Below are 15,997 nucleotides of genomic sequence, written 5' to 3'. Positions count from 1 at the left end.
GTGGCCTACCATATTCGTGCGTTACACTAAAAGAGCAGCCCTGGTCATTTGACTAGTGAGTTTCCCTGGTGTGTACCACTTCAACAAAGGAGGTAGGCTCACTAGTGCCCATTTGCGCTCCATATATTTAGATTGAATGCCTGGAGGCTTATTCTCTTATGGAACTCCCTGTCACAAGGTTTCGTAGCCACTAGCTTAAATGACTTCAAAGGGATATTCAGAAAATTTACAGATGATCTATCCATGGTTATTAGTCATAATAACCTCCAGATTTGGAGAGTGATATGTCATTGTATACCATTGTATACCTGCCTCTGGACTTTACAGAGGCTTTTGCTTGGCCAGTGGGGGTAACTGGATTTGATGGACCTTTGGTCTAATTTGTTGGGGGGGTCTTATTTTTTTATACATTTGGTTATAAAATGTTAGTGGTCTTTCTTGGTGCAGCTAGTTCTCGTTAAGTCCTGGAAACTGATTATTTATCCCATTTAGTTTAAAAATGTTAGTGATTCTGTGAGCGCAGACTACTAAACTTACATTTGTTTGTAATGTCAGATTTTAATATTTTTTAAAGTCCATCTGCTATGTCCTGATTTTCTTCCTTATGTTACTCCTGTTAATCACTTATGTTTCTTCCAAGTCATTTGGAATGACTAATATACTTGTTGTAGGTGAAATGAATGAGATGCCAACTGGTCAGAGCAATTCACACAGTATGATTATCACAGATAGTCCCACATAAGCCTTCTATAAATGATGACTTCAAGAAGGGAGCAGTGAACTTCTGGCATAGATTGTGGCAGCTAAATCATTAAGAAATTTGACTATACCTTTATGGTATAAACATCTCTGGAATTTAGTTACTGCAGAAAGAAAATGACACCTAAGATACGGGTCTCTAAGGAACAGAAAAAACCCTGCTAATTTCCATTCATTATGGTGGGTTTTTATTTCATATAGTTTAGTTTCAGGTTTACAGGTATCTCTCTCTGTGCCACCTAAATAAATATGGCTGTCATGATTTTAGATGGTTATTATTTAATATGTTTAGGTTTTGTATACCCTGCCTTTAGTTGGCTATATTATTGAATTTTTGTTACTGTTTAGTTGCCAATGTGGTTCCATAATAACTAATTTTAAAACATACTTTAAAAGGGGGGGAGGGGGTGCAAGCACAATTGAGAAATCTTCTGGACATGTTTTGTGTAACATGTCCAGCACTGTGAACACAGCTAAGGAATTGTTCTGTAGTGATGGATATCTGATCAGAACCTTCTGCCCCAAACAAAAAAGGAATGTACACATTAGCTGCATGCAAGCCTTGTCTGGACGCTTTGCTTAATATCAGAGACGTGTCCCATTCTTTAATGTTGACCAGTCAGTCTGATCAACTAGCAGGAACTCATGGGAAGGAGGCCTTACATTGTGCCAAATTCTTTTGAGTATTGTGGTTGTTTCAATTCTCTAGAGTTCACCAGCCAGAATGGAAACTTAATGGGGCTGATGGCAATTATTCCAGGCACTTCAAGTTGGGTTAGATTCTAGTAACAGGCCCTTTGTACGCCAAACAGTGCTGATGACTAATTTATAGCATGCAATTTAAGAACAATTTTTTTAAAAAAAAACAAACAAACTTGAGGATGTTTTTTTAAAAAAAAAAGTCTGCTCAAACCACCCAGCAAGAACCAGTTTAAAAACATCAGGCAAACTCATGACCTCCATGTTCCAGAAGTTCCTACCTCCTTTGGATCTAAAAAGCACATTGCTATATGAAAGATGGAATTCTGAAATAATTTTTCAGCTCCCTCCCCCCTTTTTTTACTTACACATTGCACCATCACATAGCTGCTGTCAGACTTAAATGACAGTACTTGCCCTCCACTGCTAGGCTGTGGAAAGAGAATTTATTCTGATAGCATTAGCTCTCCTTGATTTCCAATGAGCCAGTGTGACATGTCAGTACCCCTATTTGAAAAGGGGAGAGAGGAGGAAATTGCTTGGCTCAGTGCAAGAGCATGCAGGGAGTGGAGCTCTTGTCAACTTGTATAAATATTGAGGATGCCTTTTTCTTTGAAATGCCAATTCCGATTTTTTAAATTCTCTGAGCCGGAGGGAATTAATCTTCCTGAGAAAGGAGATTATCTATGACAGTAGCAGTGTCAAGCCTAAAGTGGAACTATAAACCAATGTTCTGTAGCCACCTCTTAATACAACTCTTTTACCTGTGATTTTAAACAGTTGAAAGAAAGGTGGAACATGATGGCTGACCCATTTGGGCTACAGTAGAACAATTGTGAAGCAGTGGGTTCCTGCACAGCCCTGCTTTCTTCCAAAATGTCAAAAAGATACATATCCGAAAGACCCCACGCTTTTTACGGCCGATTTCTCCCCTCCTCCATCATGCCCCTACTTCTGTCAGTCCTTATATGGACTGACTACTACAGGAATAATGGCTTGTCTCTTTAATTGAGGATGTCACACACATCTAGGAGTCTGTAAAATGTGTCAGCAAGACGACCCTAGGAACAGGCGCAGGATTCAAGGACTATTAATTACAGAAGGGGTGTCTTCTCTTGCGAATTTCAAGCCTGCTATAGTAAGTATAAACTTTAACAACACAAGCATTTCAAATAAGATGTTAACAACCCTATTTAATTTGGAATATTTTCTCTGAAAGAAAAACAAGATCCCCATGCAATTGCAGCACTGACTTGTGTTATCTGGGCTCCTCACTAACTAGTTATTTTCCATTGATGGTTTACTTATGAATCTCTAGGGATTTCTTACGCTTTTTAATGGTCTAATAGGGTAAGCATTTTTTTAAACAACTGCAGGCTACTATATAATTCATTTGATGTGAAACTTCCTTGATTGGAGAGGATGCAAGATTATTCATAGACTGGTACCGTGACTGCTCATTTATCCTACAAGAAATTTTAAGCAAGTGAAAGCATATCATATATGAGATAGCAATAGTACTCCTGACTTTGCTTGAACTGGGTTTTACCAAACATGACCTGAGTAAAAGCAAAATGCATCAATAGTTCAAAAGCAAGAGCAGTATTTCCACTTTGATGACAATGACTTGGGAATGGAGTGAATATGCCCTGCTAGTGTGAAGCAGCCTTCATTGAACCCCCAAAATGCATTTTAAGATCCTGAAAACTAATGTGGCCTGTTTAACATATGAGCTGTTTGAAGGGAAGTATCTGGTGGTGCTGTGTGCTTGCGCACACTCTCATTCTGCTTCTCCCTCAATTCTCTTTAAGACTTCACAATACTTCTGCAGCTGGGGAACTTGGGCAGACGGTGCATGCCTATCTGCCGATAGCAGGCCGAGTGGTGCTTGCAAAAACTCCTTAATGTTTCTCCCAAGACATTCCTTATTTTTACCTTGAAATGCACGTGCACTTTACAGGAGGACTCTTACAAGTAGGAGCGGATGGGAGATAAGGAATCCATTGCTCACTGGTCGAGAACATGAGTTGCATCAAGGAGGTTAAAGACTCACACCTCAACTAGGATTAAGAAAATTGAAATCTTGCTTCCTGAGCTCTACTCCTTTTGGGTAAATAGCATGCCAGTTCTAACTCGATATAAGGCAACTTCCTATATCCCTATGGGCATAGCATAAACACCATCAGTAGTGGGACATTCAGCTATCCCCATTCTCTTTCCACCTCCCTTCATGTGCTGCTTTTAACGCTTCAATCCTGCATAGTTTGAGCCACTTGTTGTACCTGCATTGTGGTTTAATGTCGGCTTGCTAATCAAGAGCAAAGCATGGTTTAAGAGCTAGGCTGGTGAACCATAATTAAACTACATATCCCTTTTGGGGATGCAATGGGGAACTGTAGTTCAAACAGCCCAGGATAGAAGCATCAAAGCCAGGAAATGGACAGAGGAGCAATGGGGGCTGCACTTGTTCCTGGCCTCAAAAATAAGGAACTGAATTGGGCTTAAAAAGTCCCACCTAGATTTCTTTTATTTAAGGTACTTAAGAAAACCTGCACACAGCTTCCATTTTCTGTACAATGAGGACTCTTTGACAATTATAGCTGTCGCTGACCTAAGGCAACATCCACCATGAATAGAGAGATACAGGTAGCTAAAGCCAAAAATAATATAATTACTAAGTTCAACCTTTTTCATTTTCACTAGCAGTATCTTGGCAACTACAGCAATATGAAGTTGATGTGAAATTAAGGAAACTTACATGAGCACCTCACTGCGGACTCTCTACCCCACTCTTGAGACACCATCAGTACAAGCACACTATCTTAGGCAGGTCTGCATGGAGCAGGTACCATTTGTATGAACTGTTTTCACCATATGGGGGCTGGGAGGGCAGCTACTCCAGTTTGCTTGGTTGTGGTGGGTCAAACAGAGAGATGTGATACTGATTCATACAAACAGCATCATTGTGCTATTGGCTGGAGCATGAGCTCTCATAACAGAGCCGCACACTCCGACTGGCAATTGTGGGAATTTAACATATTAGTCGCAGTATAATTGCCTTCATTAGTATTTCCTACCAACAGCAATAACATAAATATCACTGGCTCTGATGCTACCAACACAGGCTGCCTTCATAAAAATTAAGGATATGATATTGGCTCTGTGTTCTGTCTGCATCATTTCTTGTCTTGCCCTTTTCTGTGTGATGTATCAGTTTCATAAATTCAGGCACACATCTGCACCTGTGCAATAATTTCCATCTAGACAGTAGGTGTGTGTGTGTATACATACATACAATATTGTGACCCCTCTCCTTCACAACAAAAGGCTTTAAGGGTATCATTTTCAGTGTTATTTGTGATTATTTATCATAGGATTTAAGAGTTTCAGATGGTCATCTTTAATAGTACTGTTGTTTTTAAACCAGGACAGCTGGTTGTCCTCTTCCATTGAGTGTAAAATGCAACTTTTTTGTATTACTATTGATGTATTTCTGCAGGGGTGGTGCCCATTCTCACACTATTTCCATCTATCATCTTAAAATAGGTATTTGGCCTATTACTGTTCTTCAAGAAAACAGACTTCTGAAAGTCTGATTCAATCAGTTGTTATTGCAACTGCCATAGTTAATATTCAAGAATTAATTTATACTTTGCCAGTTAAAAAAATGAGGTGTGGTTCAGGAAACACATCCCAGTGCAGTGATCATGGGGCAGAAAATGTCAGTAGCCTTTGAAGTAGGATGGCTGCTTTGGTGTGTCTTGAGTAGACAGAATAATTTGGAGGGAACAGAATTCATTTTTTAAAAGAAAGTTTTTCTATCTAATTAAATTAATCAAGATTAAAAGGGAAATATAATTTTCAAAATTCCCATGAGAAGGCAGGGAATGGTTGGTGTTACCTACACACATTTGCACTGGTTACTTTATTGGGGATTGTATCCACAGTAGCATGTGAAACTAATTTTGGGCAATAGAGCATTCCTGTCCTCTCCCCACTGTAGCTCCCTGTGCCCCTCAGGACTGGGAGGTCTTCTGGAATGGTGAGTGTAGGCTGCAGATTTTTAGGATGCAGTAAGAATAAGCTTGGGATGCGGGTGGCACTGTGGTCTAAACCACTGAACCTTGGGCTTGCCGATCAAAAGGTCAGCGGTTCAAATCCCTGCGACAGGGTGAGCTCCTGTTGCTCGGTCCCTGCTCCTGCCAACCAAGCAGTTTGAAAGCATGGCAAAACGTGCAAGTAGTTTAATAGGTACCACTCCGGTGGGAAGGTGAACGGCATTTCCGTGTACTGCTCTGGTTTCTCCGGAAGTGGCTTAGTCATGCTGGCCACATGACCTGGGAAAACTGTCTGCGGAGCAGACTAACGCTGGCTTCCTTGGCCTGTAAAGTGAGATGAGTGCCGCAACCCCAGAGTCATTTGCGACTGGACTTAACTGTCAGGGGTCCCTTTACCTTTACCTTTAAGAATAAGCTTTGCCATCATTCAATATAGACAAACTGATATTTTGGATCTATCTGTTGGTAGAGCATGAGACTCTTAATCTCAGGATCATGGGTTTGAGCCCCATGTTCGGTGAAAGATTCCTGTATGGCAGGGAGTTGGACTAGATGATCCTCGTGGTCCCTTCCAACTCTACAGTTCTATGATTCTTTATATGACTTTTCAACAGTTGGAAGTAAAAGAATACATTTGTGTTTTTACCTGTTTCTTTCGTTCACAGCCTCCCTTCTGAGATCCTGATAACTTAGCAGAATGAGAGCCACATAGTAAGGTAGAGATATTCTGGAGAGTGTTTGTAGACAGAACTGTAGCTTGTGTTACTAAAATTCTAAAATTGACCTTTAATACAGAAGGTTAAACATCCTTCCTGTACTTTATTTTAAGGCATCTATAAACCTGATTAAATGTTCTATGGATGCCTTAAATAATTAGCCAATAATAAATAGATTTTGAATTCTGGGTGTGTTTATAGGGAGATAGCCATTTTGCCAAAATGTTTTAACACAGCGCAGAACCTCTACCTTGTGGATGTCTCCGTGGCAGGTGAGGGTGTAGGACAGAAGGAAAAAAGAGTGACTAGAAAGTAGTTGTAGGAAAGAGTAAATAAGAAGAATGAGCGGGACCAAACTCAGTAGATACAAATGACAATGGCATTGCTGAGGTTACAGTAATGTAGCTAATGCACCACAGGAGCTGATAGGGATATGTTCTCCATTTGGAGCTAGCAATGGTTTGCAGCCCAAAGCATTGGTAAGTACTTGACGGTTAACACAACTCTTAGCCTTATGTTCCTCTCCTAAACCAAAGAGACAACAGTCACGTCTCTTGGGATTGTGCTATCGGCACCCAGTGGCAACCACGAGAACCACTGCGAGCAAACAAAAAATGCAAAATGAAAGAACTACAAGAAGCAAAAGGTAGGTACCGGTAAATGTGATGGGGGGTGGGATTTTGAACAGGGTAGATTTAGCTTGTTTAGATTAAGAACCAGCAAGAGGAAGTTAGCCTTGATGCTGCTACTGTGTTGGTCAAAGAAGGGGCTCTGCACCTTAGGATGTGTTCACAGGACTAAAGGGTACCTACCCTTCCACCAAAATCTGTAGACTAGCATTCTAGAAGGGTCTTAACAAAGGCTCTCTGCTTCTATACAGAGATCATGAAGAACAGTAAACTACTGCAGGAATTAAAAGATTCAGAGTTTTAAAGTGTATCTAATTTTGTAGTGTCACTGATATATATTTTTACAGATTATGGCACAGATTTACAAAGAGGAAGACACAAAGTTATTTGTATTTAAGCAGCAATTAAATGTAAGATTGGGGCATGGATATTTCATGGTTGCTTCAGGGTGAGATTCCAAGAGTAATTAAAGTTATTTACAGTCCTGTTTTTCTAATATTCAGCTAAGTTGCTGGAGCCAAAGTAAACATTCTTCAATTACTTGGGGGAGGGATTAAATTGCCTTGTGTTTGGGGAATGAAATGATTTAAACTATCCTTCCATTATCTTTTATGCAGCCATTTGAAGCGGTACAGCTTTGTTTTAAAGTGTTCTGCAAATTGCAGTTTCTTGCAGATGAAGCTGACAGTTTAAAAAATAGCTTAAGTATGCATGATGTATACCTAGAGACCATGTTTTATTGAGTCAAAATACTTTACAAAGAAACTAATGGGAACTATCAAACATAAATCAGCTGGTAAAGAAAAGCAGCTGTATTGTTTATAGACTTATGAGTTTGAATTTGTGAAAGGACAGAAGGCATTTTCAAAACACTTTACAGATTCTAAACATTGCCCAAATGTGAACCCAAGTGGGTTGCTAGGAAATGCAACTACAATGTATACATTAAAGGTGACTGAGAATTAATATATATTCGAGAGCATTTAAAAATTCCAATAACACAAGTTTTATTGTAAAGATTAATATTCCTGAAAAATATGAGAAAAATCAAGTGATTTTACATCATGTACTATCAGTAGGGATGGGCTGAACAGCAAATTCTAACCTGTTTCAGTCTCACTGATGCTCAATAATAGGTTTTATGCAGATTTTTTGAAACAATACATGGGAAGTCTGCATTTAGACCATGTGCACTTTACTACGTGAAATAGGCCATTCTCTATGCACTGCATTAATTTCTAAAATATGTGTTTTGTACACATCATTTATGTACAATGTGTGTTTCTGTGTGCACCTTTTGCAGACTAAAACTGCATCACAAAATCTGGAGAAACGGATAATCAGGATGAGAGTTGCATTCCAATCTGCAAGTAAATTTGGGACTGATTTATCAGGCCAGTCTGCTGTGAAAAGTGGACCAAATAAATGCCTTCCTCACCCCTAGTTGTCAGCTGAGAAAATGGTGTATTAGTTTGTGCATTTCAAGACCATAGTGGCTTCTACTCACCTGCTTCCAATACAAGTAGGTGATAAATGCCCGGGGTCCTCCGTTTTATGAAATATACACAAGTTAACCAGGTTGTCTTTTACATGCATTTTGTTTTATGATCTGTTTTATGTGGCATGTTGATTAGCAACCTAAAAATCTGGACCATAATCTTGATTAAATGGTAATCGGATATACTGAGTATGAATGAGATTCTTAAGCATATAGAAAATCATTGCGTTCTCTTTCTCTCTCTGCCACTAGTGGTTTCCCAGACAAAAACACTTTATTGCTTTATATTATTATTTTTTTGCAAGAGATTAGTAGTTCCAAAGGCATACTAATAAATGTGTTTAAGACAAATACAATTTATAGCCACTTCTTTAAAGCTTCTTATATCCTGAACTCCCGTTTCACAAAACTGAATAAAAATATGGTGCACACCAATTATACTTTGTTTAAAAATATGAACATATAAAGCACAGGACATAGTTTCTGTTTGGTTGAAAAAGCAGCTCAACACAGTTTCCAATATCCATGGGTTTTCCTGGATGGCAGAAAAAGCCTGAATAGGTTTGCATACATTGCCAAGTTGAAAATGTAATAGGGCTAACATTTCCACTGTGTACCTGTAGAAAACCAGCAATGTGAAATCAAGTGAGTTCCTTACTTTGGCAAATAATTGCCTCTCTCTCATTCGAACTGACACCCGGCATCGAAACTGGTTTCTGTTGCTTGTGCCCCACAGCTCCAGTCAGTGTCAGTTGCAGTGCAATGGTCTTGAAATATTTGGCCCTCACAGTTTTCATGCATGCCTGTCTGCTCCAAACACAAGCCTCCTCCATCTTGTTCAGCATTATGACCTGCATTCCACTTTTCTGCAAACACTTCATTGTTGTAGAGAGGCACGTCTCCGTGCCCAAGAGTTTCGGTTCCTCCGTCTTCAACAGCAGCCAGCTGTTGATCTGAGATTACTGGGAACTGCAAGCCACTTTCAGTTGTGCAGAACTGTGTTTCTGAATTTCTTGCATTTTCCGTAACTTCTAATTCTTGCATTTCTCCTATCTGGTGCTGCTCTTTGGCACTTAGTTTTGCCTTCAGAGATTTCTTGGCTTGCTTCTGGTGTCTGTCTTCTTTGGAGAACCTCCAATGAAACTGCAAACAGATATAGTGATAAAGGTTATGTTAAAAAAAGAGAGAAAGGCACCAGCAGAAATCTGTTTAAATTCAATGCTGAATGTTAATTTAATAAGTGTGATGAGACGAGACAGGTTATGGGTTTCTATTTTTAAACAGGAGTACTTTTTAGGAAAGTGAAATAGCTTGGCTTGTTAGCTCTCCTGTAGGTACATGCTAAGCTTCTCTTAGAAAACAGCAATCTTCTTAAACAGCACATTTTGATCTGAATTTTAAAAATGTGTTAACCTCCCCAATGTCTTCTACAAACTAGAGAAAGTTCACATGTGTAGGATGTTTCCTTCATATATGGGAATGGGGAGCTATTATGCACCCAGTTTTGTGCATCTTGCCCACAGTAAATGAAGGAACAGTTGCAGCACAAGGTGTTGTCCTCCTGCATCCTACCCTCCAAACTCAGACAGGTGCAGGGTATGATGTTACATTTTTATTATTTTTCTGAAAGCAAGCCCAGGTAAGGCGTGCACACACACAGCCATGTTGATGAAGACAGCATTGCTTTTGGAAAAATATGCTCGTAAGAGGAAACCTTGCCAGTTATGCAAACAAGTGTTTGAAAAGTTTGGTATGTACACTATTTTCAAAAACCAACATGCAAGCCCTCTTCGAAACCATTTTAATTTGAAGTTCACTCAAGTATGTACCCTGAGGTAGTGTGCTCGTGTCTTAATGTATCTCATGGGCATGTCACACCTGGCAACTGGAGATGGTAGGTACACGGTTATTTCACTATTCTACCATAGCTTGCATAAGGCATTTATTTATCCGCATGGGTGGATCAGCTCACCCATGTCCGTGTGAAGGGGGTGGGGTGGGGCTTTCACAACTATAGGAAATGTGCTTTCATTTTGTTTTGTTTTTTAAAAACCCAAACACAGAAAAAACGGATGGAAAAGTATGTCTGAAAGTATGCCAAGACTTCTGCTTATTGCCATGATAACTAACCTGGGCCAACATCATGCCAGCCTGTCCACCTCATTCCCAATCACATAATCTTTCATTTCATCACACAGAAATGCTGACACTGACTTAAACCAGCACACAGATTATATATTTCCATTGCACTGTTAGAATTTTATCAAGATTGTTTCCTTCTGTTTATCTCCAAAATACCTTCAAGCTACAGAAATATATGTGTGTGTGCATGCAGCTGCCTGACTATATATAACCTTCCTATCTATATAAGTCACTTTTAAAAAAGTTTGTTTTTAAGATATAGTTAAACCATGCACATTTAATAATTAGAAAATAACATTATTGAGGCCAGAATGAACAGAACGACACAACAGCACTATATATAGCTGGATACTAAGTCAACCTGGTGTGCTTTGGTTCTTTTTTGAAGGTTAAAAGTCACAAATGGAAAAGTTTGTTAGCTTGTAGTCCTACACTACACCTAAGTATATACTGGTATTCTGAAGTGTGAGTGACAGCAATTGAACTACTCAAGAGTTATGTGGAAAATCTAAAGCTGAATCCAGGTGGGGGTGGAGAATCTCATATACCACACAGAATCCAGCTCTCTTGCTGTAATGAGAGAAGAGAGGATGGGACCTCTCACTTCTTTTTTCTTTAGTTTAACAACTCAAGACATAGTTCAAAAGTGTTCTGCAAATCTTTTAAACCACAGCAGTGTTAAACAAGCTGTTTCTACTGATGTGGAAAATCAATTAGACTATGACAGCTTTGCCAAAGCAAACACACAGAGCAATTCAAGGCCATATACCTTAGACTGTTTCTTCTTGGTTTTCTGGGGCAGGAAGGGTCTCTGAAGAAAGACAATCTGCTTCGTAGCCAAATTCCCATCCCTATATTAAAAAAAAAACCAATATAAAAACACAATCCTACAAATGACTTCCATTTATCCAGAGCGTCCTTTAAAATTCAAGGAACATCTCATAACCATCCATTCAAATCAGTGTTTAACAAGATCCTGAACAGTGTCCTTTGCCAGACTAAAACACTAGGATTGGCACTTAAAACATTCAGCTCTCCAGAAGCCTCTTTTTCACTCATGTCTATTGCGTTGTGATACATTCCGACAGTGGTACAGTATACACTTTGCCAAAATGTTTTGGAGTTGAGGTACAAGCCCTTAATAAATGAGTCTTTCCAGAAAAGTCAGTCCACGTGAGGGATGTCTTTGAACTGTAATGGATCTTAGCAAAGAAACTACAAGGCCTATTATACTGCTGATTAACATATTACACAGCTGTAATATGTTAATCAGCAGTATAATAGGCCTCAAAATAAAACTAAATACATAGATTGACCCTTAATTCAACTGAGCTTAAAGGCTCCATTGGCAGGTCCAAGAGACCTTGTGGGCCAAGGAAGGAGGAGAAGAAACACAAGCCTGAAGAGCAAAGATGACAGCCAAGGAAAGGCTGTTTCATGTGCTATTTCTGCATGTTTTCATTGGATTTGACGAAAATCTGTTCCCACTACAAGGTGATTTACTGCATGAAGGAGAGCTACATTGTCGGACAACGCAAATTCAATGGGCCTTGCCAAGACATGGGTTAGCTCGCAGCTGGAATGCATGATTCATGAACAAACCAGGATCTGTGTGAATCTGTACCAAGAGGGAACAGCCTAAATGAATTCTAGATAGATATCTGTGCTAAGCTCTTGTATCAAGCACTAACGAGAAAAGAAGTGCCCCATGACACCTTAAAGACTAATGAACATTCAGGGACTAGAGTCTACTTTGTCATGTGCATAAAGTACAGGTAACATCCCATTTATGCGGAGATTGTATTTCTGGCCCCCACATGCGTGTGGAGTGTGCATAAGCCCATGCTGTATTTGGACCACTTCCAGGTCTGCAGCAGTGATCGTGTGTGGTTGGCATCAATCAGACGTGTAAAATGGTTGCTACCTGTACATGACAGACCAACAGATGTCTGCATTTTATGGCCTTTGGGCTCCACTGTTCACGCTCCCCCACTGCCAAAATCGGCATGTATCTGCCAATCAATAGACTTCCTTCAACTGATGAAGTGTGCTTTAAACTTGTTTGTTTAAACTTTGGTATTTAAACTTATGCTATAAAGTGGCAGGCAAACCAGGTCACTGAGATGAAACAGCATCTGAGAGGTTACAGGTGGGTAGCCGTGCTGGTCTGCCATAGTCGTATCTGAAGAAGTGTGCATGCACACGAAAGCTCATACCAAGAACAAACTCAGCTGGTCTCTAAGGTGCTACTGGAAAGAATTTTCTATTTTGTTTCATCTGAGAGGTGAAAGGGAATGCTCAGCCCCCGCCTTCAGCAAGAAAGCAAAGTTAAAACCATTGGTTAGCATCAATTATCTGAGACGGGACTTGCGTCTGAAGCCCAGATATTCTGCACAGCCTGCCAAATGCCTCCCGTTACTCGCCCTGCTGGGCAAACAAAGAAGAGGAACTGAAGCATTTCATGCTCGTATCATGATTCTCACAGTTGTGGGCTGCTTTAATGCACAATGATAGGGACCCCATGCTATGAGCAAGGATGGCTTTTATGACTGACCCCCATAGGCTTTTTCTGCACCGTACCTGTTTGTCTTTACAACTGGAGTGGGAAGCACACAAGTCAGCTGCCAGCCATATATGGCGAGAGAGTTCAGCAGGGGAACGTAATCTGCCTGCACCCGAGCCCCCTGAGGAAGAGAAATTAAGCCGTTAAGAGTTAAATGTGAAAAGCGAGGCTATTTTATAAAGGTTGTTTATTTACGAGTGAGGATAATTTCTGCCAGTTCAGCAAAACAGGAGAAGAAATAAATACTGAAAAACAAAAGGAATGAAGGGTCATTTTTCAGTTCTTGCTGAAGGGTTAAATAATTTTGTTTAAACAGTAGAAACACATTTCTTTCCATGCTCCAAAACCTTCCGTGTGGCAGCTGATGAATCAGATCAACAGGACTAATTCATTTTGTTTTGTTGGAGATCCCCTGGATGAATGGCCTCCTGCAATATTAGCTGAAAGAGAACAATTACCTCCTTCCAGACAAAAGGGTATTCAAGCAGTACAAAAATCCAGCTATGCTAACCAGGGCTAATTCTACTCTGAACTATACAAGGTGGAGCTGCTGAGCAATTCTGTTAAAATAAAGCAAGCAACTCTTAAGTTTACACCAGTTGAGCCCAGAGAATAGCTGCTCCTTTGATTTTTGGAGCATCTCATGGTGTGTTAAATGACATTATGGTGGTAATGAGTACAGGTCATTTGCATCCAGCAGCATGAAAATATGGATGCAATCCATTTTATTCCTTTTGTCATGCACACAGACACAAGAGCACAGCCTGTTTGTTATGTTTCATCAGCAAATGCACGGGTGAGATAAAAATGGTACCTTTCATTTTAGAGTCTGGCTCTGCCAATTGTCTCAGCTAATATACGAGACCAAATAATTCCCTGCAGTGAAGGACAAAATGGCAGCTATGACAGACCACTCCAGAGAGGACTAATCAACAAATTTTCATCTTAGCTTTACAAAATATGCTCCAGCTCACTTATAGCTCTATATCGGTCTTTCATTTTAAAAAAAAGCAAGCTGGAAAAGCATTTTAGTGCTAATTATCAATTAAAAAACGGCGTTTCCATGCACTGCTCTGGTTTGCCAGAAGTGGCTTAGTCATGCTGGCTACATGACCCGGAAGCTGTATGTGAACAAACGCCGGCTCCCTTGGCCTATAGAGCGAGATGAGGTCTGCGACTTGAACCGAACGGTCAGGGGTACCTTTACCTTTATCTTATCAATTAATAAAAAAAAAAATGATGCCAAGCAATGTCATTTGCACTGCGGTGGATGGAACATAAAGGTAAAGGGAACCCTGACCATTAGGTCCAGTCGCGGACAACTGGGGTTGCGGCACTCATCTTGCGTTAATGGCTGAGGGAGTCGGCCTACAGCTTCTGGGCCATGTGGCCAGCATGACAAAGCCACTTCTGGCGAACCAGAGTAGCTCACGGAAATGCCGTTTACCTTCCCGCCGGAGCAGTACCTATTTATCTACTTGCACTCTGACTGCTAGGTTGGCAGGAGCAGGGACCGAGCAATGGGAGCTCACCCTGGCGCAGGGATTTGAACCGCCGACCTTCTGATCGGCAAGCCCTAGGCTCTGTGGTTTAACACACAGCGGGAACATAGTGGGATGTAAACATAGAAAACACAATATTGTGAAAAGTCAGTTGCAATTCTACTTTGATCTTATAAAAGAAGAACAATAGTGCTAGGAGCTACCTATCTGGAAGCAGTCACAGTCCACTGCATTAACCCTCACAACAACCCCATGTGGTAGGTCACCATTACTTCTATTTTACAGGTAGGGAGCTAAATTTTGAACCAGTGGCTTGTCCTAGGCTACTTGTCGCTTCTGCTTTGCTACCATGATTTTGGAATGAAGCTCACCATGCCACAAAAGTACCCCTTCCCTTAATTTCACTCTTCTTGTTCTCTCTCCTTCCCCAAAATTCATTTTTCCTATCACTACCTGCTTTGTCCACTTGATCATAGAATCATAGGACTGTAGAGTTGAAAGCGATCCCATGGGTCATCTAGTCCAACCCCCTGCAATTCAGGAATCTCAGTTAAAGCATCCATGACAGATGGCCATCCAACCTCTGCTTAAAAACCTGCAGTGAAGGAGAGTGAGTACGTTCCACTGTTGAACAACTTGAACTGTCAAGACAGTTCTGCAGCCTAGAATTACATTAGCTTTTTTGCTGCTGCATCACACTGTTGGCTCATGTTAAGTTTGTGATCTACTAAGATCCCTAGATCCTTTTCACATGTACTACTGGCAAGCCAAGTGTCCCCCCTCTTATACTGGTGCAGCTGGTTCTTCCTGCCTGGAACCTGACATTTGTCCCTATTGAAATTCATTCCATTACTTTGGGCCCAGTTCTCCAACCTGTTAAGGTCATCTTGAATCCCAGTTCCATCTACTGTGGCATTAGCTACCCCACCCATCTGGTGTCATCTGCAAACTGGATGAGCACCCCCTCAATTCCTTCATCCAAGTTGTTTATAAAGACATTGATGCTCAAAAGGAGTAACTTAAGGAGTCCAATTTAAAGACCAGAAATACCCCAGAACCCCTGATCGCAAGCAGCACACTAGATACAGATCTGTTTGGCTTTCCATGAAGATGTAATACAAGACCCTCCTCAGAAGCAGCTGGCAGGACCATCATTTATAGGCAGGTCTATGAAGAAAAATTGGGTTGGTGAGGGACGATCAGTATCAGCATAAATATGACCCATTTCCTCTAGAGCATAGCAGGATGCTTTTGACAGCTATCACAATCACAACAGGATAACACTCCCTCCTATATCAAGACCCCATAGTATCTTGCTGCCAAACAGATTTCTTTCCTCTTGATAAGTTTTTCAAATAGCCCAAAGCCCAAGGGTCCTAGTTACAAGGGAGCACCACCCATTTCTGTCACGGCACGCAACAAGATGTCAAA

The 15,997-nt window shown here is 40.6% G+C and overlaps 1 protein-coding gene and 1 long non-coding RNA gene across 4 annotated transcripts in view; one reads left to right on the top strand and one right to left on the bottom strand.

Moving 5' to 3' along the window:
* The first annotated feature begins 3,039 nt into the window (after positions 1–3,039).
* On the top strand, positions 3,040–8,122 carry LOC117055389. The gene is made up of 2 exons (XR_004427626.1): positions 3,040–4,303; positions 6,182–8,122. It is a non-coding gene; the product is annotated as an uncharacterized LOC117055389 (long non-coding RNA).
* RFTN1 (raftlin, lipid raft linker 1) overlaps positions 7,844–15,997 on the bottom strand; it is a 101,189-nt gene continuing 93,035 nt past the window's right edge. For all 3 annotated transcript variants that reach the window (XM_033164865.1, XM_033164867.1, XM_033164866.1), the window contains exons 8-10: positions 13,082–13,185; positions 11,271–11,352; positions 7,844–9,502 (exon numbers count right to left, since the gene is read on the bottom strand). In XM_033164865.1, coding sequence (XP_033020756.1) covers positions 9,041–9,502; positions 11,271–11,352; positions 13,082–13,185 — 648 coding nt within the window. In that variant the 3' untranslated portion in view covers positions 7,844–9,040. The remainder of the gene's footprint in view (positions 9,503–11,270; positions 11,353–13,081; positions 13,186–15,997) is intronic.

This window comes from Lacerta agilis, chromosome 12 (assembly GCF_009819535.1).
Source record: "Lacerta agilis isolate rLacAgi1 chromosome 12, rLacAgi1.pri, whole genome shotgun sequence".
Classification (NCBI taxonomy): domain Eukaryota; kingdom Metazoa; phylum Chordata; class Lepidosauria; order Squamata; family Lacertidae; genus Lacerta; species Lacerta agilis.
The sequence above is the reverse complement of the archived record's forward strand: the minus strand, read 5'-3'. Positions and strand labels throughout refer to the sequence as shown.